We start from the raw sequence: 8,066 nt of genomic DNA, 5'->3' as shown, positions 1-8,066 counted from the left end.
GGAGAATCCAAATACCTCGACAGCATGACTTGTAGTCCACTCGGGGCTGAGAGAAGGTTGGACACTAGAAGGCTTTACTTCACCGGTATTGAGAGCTTCGGATGGGTTAGGCGATATGCAAAAAGGACGCTGACGATGACAACGTGGAGGGAATGGACAGAAACTTCCCACGTCTAAGAGGAAGGAAAAACTTCAGTCGCAATGTAAGAGATGGCACGGCAGTAACGAATCAAGAAAGAGAGCCAGCAAAATGAAGTGACTTGATACCTGTACCACCGATGGAGTACAAGGCGCTTGCTATGAAGATGATCGTGAAGTAATGGCTCACCATGATTATCAAAGGGCAACAAACAATAGATATTCACAAGGTGCTTGTTGTGGGTAATTGAGAGCGACGATTTCGCTGCTTAAATAGAGGATTTCTCAATGCTCTAAGCAAAAGATTTTTTGGCTTGCAACTAGAGAGTTCTTTACTAATGTACTTCTATTCTTCAGCAAGGAATCACAGGACCCGACACTTTCATTTGGTATGCATTTACATTTCAGTCTGTCTAGAATTCGGCAATGTTTTGGACTCACATTCTAATTAAGTAGGACAAATTCACATTCAAGTCATGCTTAATCTTCTTTTCTTGTATTCAAGGGCAAATAATGGTTGGATGAGTTGATCTCAATGGTGTCTATGTCTCATAAGAAAAAGAAACATGCGAAGAATAAGGTAATTTTGCACATAAACCAACTCACACATCCATATTCAGAAAAGATGATGATTGGTACATTTTGTAACATGTAGAATTAATTGAATGGAATTTTCCATCAAGGCAATTGAACTCTCTACAGAAAATGGAGCCTAGCCATGTGATAAGTAATTTGTGTAGGGCATTCTACTGGAGAGGGCATTTGTTTTTTCATGAAGAACACGGCAAAGCCAATTTGTGCTTGCCGTCATATGTATGCACTATGCAGAAGCAAGAACAAGAATAAATAGCAATAAAACTCGTGACCTGTTTACTTCCTTTTCTTCATTAAATCTAAAGTTGGAGAAGAAAACACGGGACGGGCATTGCTCGAAGACTGAATGGCAGCTTAAACTATTTATTAACCTTGGATGCAGTAGCAATAGACTAGCGTGCATCTAGTTAGTTTAATTCCGAGTCATCAATTGTATTGTTTGCTGAGATCAAAGAGATAAATTGCTCAAATCTCGGATTGCTACCAATATGTCACGGTCGGTAGGTGGTTGTCTGCAATTGTACCTATTGAGTTGATTCATATTTTTGGCGGTTATGCATATCATTTTGCGGGAGTGAGTTGGACGCTTTGTATTCATCTTTACATTCTATATCTGCCCGGCTACGAAGGTACACTCGACCAATACTGAAAGAGCATACATCGAGGAAGAAGTCTCTCATTCAAGACAACCAGATCTTTGGACTGAAATCCTCCCTCAAGAAACTTTCCCTTGTCAAAGCAACAACTCGAAGAAGGTCAAACTCGTCGAAGAAGCAATAAGCAGCAAGGAGAAGCAGTAGTGCTTGTTCTCTGCTAGAATTGCTCGGAAGCGTCTCAGTGACCCGCATGACAAGTCGAAATCTCGAAGGGAGAGATGCCTCTCATTTTGCTCTGTAAGTGTTTGCATGGCCTATGCCACAAGCCACTAGATAAGCGCAGTTAACTGTAGATGAATCTTTCATGAGATATGAAATTTATATTTTTAGCGAGGTCTAAGCATGACCCATCTATCTTTTGAGCAATTTGATTTTCCCTAATAGAACTAATCTAGACAATAGTGCCCGATGGAAAGCAATGATCATGCTCTTTCTCCTTTGCCCTGTTCCTTCCTGCATTCTTCTCTGAACTTGCACTTTCCATTCAAATTGATTGTCCTTGGGATTTTGCAAATAAAGAAATCTCCCCAGGGCTTAAATGCTTGAACGATGCAGTCGACTAAGTGCGGCTGAATAAGTCATATTTTCTTCCCACATGTGCCAACATAAAAGCGGAAGCAGGATTTTTTAGGGCAAAATCCAGGCACTAACAAGGGTAGATAGATAAGACATCCATTACACTGCCAAAAAAAAGAAAGAAGGGTCGATATTCATATTTGCTTGTGCTTCAAGAATCATTACCACAACTCTCTCTCTCTCCCGCCAACCCAACTTCCCCGTGCCCCCGCTATGCATGTTTATTGTAAATAGTGGCAATTGCTCTCAGCGGCGAACCAGATCGAATAAATGAAATAATCTCAAGGGTTGCTTGCTATGTTACATCGTAAGTGACTTGATTTGTTATTGGATCCAACACATTGAATCCCCCTTGCATCTTCTATTCCACAACCACTAGCTTCGTCTATTTCGCATCCCCGACAGTTTTGCTCCCCACTATGTAAATTGCCTGGGCGTGTCATGTTGACGAACATAGATGGGGTACGGCTTCTGCATCTGCATCGTCTGGAAGAAAACCAACTTATCTTCTTCTGCTGGCACCCAACTATCACAGCAACAGACGACTATGAAGCAGAGGGATATGAATGTCTGAAGCCAGTGATTTTTATGTGAGTTATTCAGATCATGTCACAGGAACGTGGTTACGTAGAGTTATGCCAAAGAAGCGAACCCTTTCGCTTATAAAGAAACAGCAGGCAATCACAGGCGGCCCATATATGTTAAGCTGACATTCAACTCCAGGATCTTCTTGAGCAGTCAGTCTAAGACGGTCGGTGATCCATAAATCATGTTGGAATTTGGTCATGCAGGAATGAGTTAAAGTATTGTTTTAAAGCATGAAAAGGTCATTGAACCTCAGGTTGTAGCGTGGATCTACTGGTCCGAGGCTTTGATCTGTCAGGTGATCGAAGAGTTGAAAAAATGAAGTGCAGTTTCGCCCCTAGCCACAAAAGGTTTTGTGTCCATCTCTCATTTAGTACTCCGCATCTGCCTCTTGATCATCTCTCTGTAATTTTCTTCTGGTATCATTTATGTCAAGTATATTTGTGGCAGTATGAGCAAGCTACAACTTATACCTTTGTTTTCCAGCTCCTTATATCTACCCCAATCGAATCCAAAGATACTCATGTGAAGGGAGCTATGTTGCTCACCAGATTTTGAGAGTTTACAATCAAAATTTGTTGTAGTCCAGTGAGGTAACAGGATATAAAGTGGCCAGCACCAGCAGCTTTTCTAAGAGAATCCAGCGAGGACAGTCAAACCGGTGTGCAAATTTAGAGAAGTGCCAAGAACAAAGTTCAAAGGCTTTAAGATGGAGGTGATGTTCGCCACAGAGTATATGATTGGAGCATTTTGACATTGATTCATGACTGGAAATGATTCATGGTTAGCTCCTGCAGTCACATTTTCCTGGTAAAAAGTGGAACAATTGCATCTCTGGTCCTCTCTGTCTTAAGGAGGATGAACTCCTAGAGAATACAACAGTAGAAGATATATGCAATTTGATAGGAGAAATCCTTGCTTGAGCCTGACTGTTGAACAATTTTAACGATTAGCTGGCTCAGATTTTAATGCTGTACCACGAATTATAACAACCAAAGCTTATTTATGCTGATTTGAACACAACAACATGATGGTTGATTGGGTCATGGAGACACGAGGATATAGCTTAATTTGCTTTAGGATGCTTTATAATTACAAGAAACTGCAGGTGCTCGTGGACTATGATAAGAGATAAGGCGGAATACAGCCATGATACGGAAGGATACGTATATACACTATCTGCTGAGGTAAATCCCCAAGGTATTGCAGATGTAGTATGGATTCCTGGAAAATAAAATATCAGGATGCCGGTGGTTCAGGAGCAGTTGCCAATAGCCTCGACAGTTTGCGTGTTACGGCACTTTGTGCAGGAACCACAACAAAAAACGCACTTAGGTGAAAACCCGTTATGAAGGTGGAGTCGGTCTCTTGAGGGGCCACAAAGAAGCCCCCCATGACGGGCGGAGGCGATTCTGGACCACATTTTGATGGAAAAGAAGGGATGAAATCAGCACGGCACCTGAATAAAGTTAAGGAATAGTTCTCTCTTTTGGGGAGAAGGAGATAGATAAATTAGTGGAGAGCACTTTCATATGTTTTTTTCTTTATATGGTCGCTGTTTGTTTCTGTGTTGTGTGTGTGCGTGTGTATCAAACAAAGAATGACAATACCCACCCCCACCACCTCTTTGAGACCTCTCTATGTCATGTCCTAAGTAGCCCACTAATTTTTTTTTTCCTCCCTCTGTTTCCTGTACGCACCCGACACCAATTACTTGGTCCCTCTCTTTTCTCTTTCAATAATGCATCTTGTCTTGTATGCATCAGACGATGTGAACATCGTTCGTTCATTCCTCCTTTTATCAAGCTTCCCGATCTAGGTTCCGGGTGACTCTCTGAGTACGGTATGATGCGCTAGGACTGTTTCTGGAAGAAGGGCTAAATCTCGAAGCCTCTTGTAGGGTTCCTTCCAGGAATTCTTGCAGTGACTATGTTATGGCTCTGAATGACATTTAGGAATCTGGTTTAGTTCAGACAACCCACCTAGGATCTAATAATGCTACTGCGGGATTGATAAGAATGGTCGACGAAATTCTCGGAACATGTTATTGACAATTAATTTAGTCTCATACATGCACTCAAAGATGGGGGTAAAAGGACTGGCCCACTTCCTAAAAACACCAGGGAAAATCCACTTGGGGGTAGAAGAAAAAAAAATGAAACGAGGCCATTTCCGGCTTTAAAACTAGCCTAAGGAATCCACAGAACTGGTGACAGTCTAGTCGGAGGATGGAGTTCCAAGATTGCAAGGAACATCTTCCAGGTCCCTCAGAGTCGAATAAGTGTTATTCAGTTGCATTTCAGTAATCGTTTGGCGAAGCCCAGGTCTCCTCCTTGAGCTGGGCATTCTCCTGAAGGACCTTGTCCTTGATCTCTGAGGCATGGTTCAGCTTGTCCATGAGCTGGTGGTTCTCGTTGCGCAGCCAGACAACCTGTGACCAGAGCTCGTCCAGGTGCCGCTGCTTCCTCATCCGGGACCGGCGGGCCGACTCCCGATTGGATATCATCCTCCTCTGCTTCCGCTCATTGATCAGCATCAGCTGCTGCTCATCCGCCTCATCGGACGTTGAGGGGTTGCTGCTGAAGGAAGGCGAGGGCGCTCCGAGCTCCTGGATCTGAGATGGGAATTGGCCATTGTAGAATGTAGGAGATGGGGTGTTGTAGTGATTGTACGTGTTGGGTTGATCATGGATCATGCTCAAATGAACTGGGAATTGGGATGCGTTTGAGGATATGATGTAATGGAGTCCTGAAACCTCACCAGGCTCCATTTTTTTGCACCAGTGAATTTGATTGCTTGCAAATTTTTGAGAGGAGGTGGAATAGTTTAGTTTGTGAGTTTCTCTGAGAGAGAGAGAGAGAGAGAGAGAAAGAGAGAGAGGGAGGGAGGGAGGGAGAGAGGGAGGGAGAGAGACGAGGAGAGTGAGTGAGGAGGAGGGTATGTGGAGGAGGAAGGGGGGGGTTTTTATAGCCTGAGAAAAGGCTTCAACAGACCCCACTGCTTGTGAAAGAAACAAAATCAAGTTTGATTGTTGCAGAGGTTTAATGAACCCTAGGCCATTTGATTATGAAAATTTTACATTGATCTACCAATTTTGTGTTTGGCACATGAATTTTTCCTAAGGGGTTTCAGGTTGTGTCCATTCGAGTACCTTATTTTAGTTCGGGTTTAGTTCTTAACAAGGACCCTTTTGATCTGTGATCAGCACGAACGGCATCGAGTTCGTCTCGCACAGGATTCGTATCACTTCAAATAACAGTCTAGTGTGCATATATCAGGGAGTCCATGTATAGAAGAAGATATGCTTCTTCTCGAGGTCATGCCCTTGCATACAGATCACAATAATTATGAGATGGGACAAGGCCATTGTGCGTTTGTGAATAATTATTTTTTTCGGACAAAATGTGCTTACATCAGAGAGAGAGAGAGAGAGAGAGAGAGAGAATGGCTTTCTGCGGAAATTAATCATGTTGTGCGTGGTGTTATTATCTGAATGGAGAAATATGACATGGCCAAAAAGAGGGTAATAAATAGTGACAGCCATAATAATGATGATAATAAAAAGAGGAGAGGAATGGATTTTTGGAGAAGTCAATCTCAGAAAGAAGTGGATGGTTTTACTTAACCGTTCTTAAGCCAATAAAGCACTGTGACGTATGGAATAGGATGTGTAAAGAGGTTGAAAAGGTGACCGATTTTACTATATCTGCAGAAAGATTATGTGTTCTAATGACTCAATAAACCACTTCAGTTGATAACACATCATGAGTAGAGTAAATATAAGCAAGTGCAGGTGTTGTTCGTCCAAATCACGGCAAACACATGTCCTGAAATTTTCCTGTCAGATGAAAGTTGACACGAGTTTAACTGGTCAGGAATGACAGCGGCGACTGTAACTAACAAGAACTCAAGAAGCAAAAGGCTGAGCGCAGGAGAGTTGTGGTGTACTATTGAAACATTAATCACGGACCAAAATTTCAGATGGCCTGTAGAAATCATTGGATTTCAGAATTATGGGTGCTTTCTCTGATCAAGTTTTCTGCAGAAATAGCCAAATTAGATGACTCAGAAGTGCACTAGATGCGATATGCTTAGATTACAGACCACTGAATCATAACATGTTACCAAGAAACTAAAAGTTCTTAATCTGCAGGTACTGAATATGTCATTAGAAGCATAGACTATCTAGTTACTCTTTGAGTTCAGCAGAGTTTGGTTTTCTTGGGACTCTGGGTTTACTCTGTATCATTATTTTCTCATTCTGGTCAATTCCTCCCTGCCCATGAACATGGGTAAGGTTTTGCAGGACCACCTGATTTCGTGCTACTCCGTCCATTTGGCATGTCTATATTGCCGACACAAAAATCAGCCATTTCTAACCAGTATAATTACACTAGCAGAGTTGTAAAATGGGCATATCTGTAATCTTTCTAGGCTTTCCATTTCTAGAATGTACTGGCAAATGCACCACCCGCTTCATCAATATCAAGTAGCTTTTTCCTGCGATGGATAGGAGTTGCTTATCAATCTTGCAGAAACCCTAGACATATAATTGATATTGATGACCGAAAGCAACCACTCTTTCAAGATACATATATCCATGGATGATGGTAGAGAGAGAGAGAGAGAGAGAAAGAGAGAGAGTACCCAAATATAAACTAATCCTATAAAACCAGATCAGATATGAGAACTCAAAAGCAGATAAAAGGAGGGAGAAAAGCTGGCAATCAACTAGTGGGGGCTAAGATGGAGTGTCCAAGTTGCTGCATTTTGATTTTAATTTTACTTGTAAGGACAATGGTTTCTCTTGGCCACTCATTGCTTAGCATAAAAAGGTTACTGCATTTGTTTAAACCCAGAATGATGCCATGAATCGGCTGACCTCAATAGGACAAACCGAAGTACAAGCAGTGCAATTGAATTTGGCAGGAAAAGGATGAAGATGATGTGCTAAGCTTAATATAATGCTTCAACCAAAATACCCAAAAAGAAGCTACAGTTAATGGAAGATAGATAACCAGTTTGGCTGAGATCCATATGGATGCTCATTAACTTAAAAGCTTTTAGCTTGCGAATCTAACACGGCTCTAGAGTCCGATAATGCATCTTCTTTATAATGTTAGAAATATATTTGGCACATAGTTCTTGTTTGTCTTATTCTCCGTTCGCAATTTCTATGTGAAATTTTTTTGTCCAATGTGCACGTGAGATGGGATGTCAAATTGTTTTCCACATGGGGCTTACCCCGGTCATATGCACAATAGGAACTAAAACAGCCACATGCGCTGTTGATGCACCAAGATATTGATCCTCCAGATGAATTTCTGAAAAGGAAGAATAGCATGGGGGCCCTAGAACTAAATATGAGGTGCCAAATATTTCTAACCAACCCCATTTCCCGTGGTGTGAGAATATGTGCTGTGAATTTGGGTCTGATGTCTGAGTGTAGCATGATCACTTACCTCTGGTCTAATTATTGCCTCGAACATGGAGAAGATTGATCTCCCGGTCTATTCA

General features: G+C 41.9%; 1 protein-coding gene and 1 long non-coding RNA gene across 2 annotated transcripts; one reads left to right on the top strand and one right to left on the bottom strand.

Moving 5' to 3' along the window:
• The first annotated feature begins 555 nt into the window (after window positions 1–555).
• On the top strand, window positions 556–1,740 carry LOC120288082. The gene is made up of 2 exons (XR_005546326.1): window positions 556–718; window positions 1,362–1,740. It is a non-coding gene; the product is annotated as an uncharacterized LOC120288082 (long non-coding RNA).
• Window positions 1,741–4,621: 2,881 nt separating this feature from the next.
• On the bottom strand, window positions 4,622–5,469 carry LOC120288180 (basic leucine zipper 43-like). Its single transcript, XM_039301661.1, is given in 2 exon segments — window positions 4,622–4,872; window positions 4,874–5,469. Coding segments are annotated over 2 exon segments (552 nt in total). The 5' UTR covers window positions 5,320–5,469; the 3' UTR covers window positions 4,622–4,766.
• Window positions 5,470–8,066: the final 2,597 nt, after the last annotated feature.

This window comes from Eucalyptus grandis, chromosome 9, assembly GCF_016545825.1.
Source record: "Eucalyptus grandis isolate ANBG69807.140 chromosome 9, ASM1654582v1, whole genome shotgun sequence".
In the NCBI taxonomy this organism is placed as follows: domain Eukaryota; kingdom Viridiplantae; phylum Streptophyta; class Magnoliopsida; order Myrtales; family Myrtaceae; genus Eucalyptus; species Eucalyptus grandis.
This window is presented reverse-complemented; position numbering and strand designations above follow the sequence as displayed.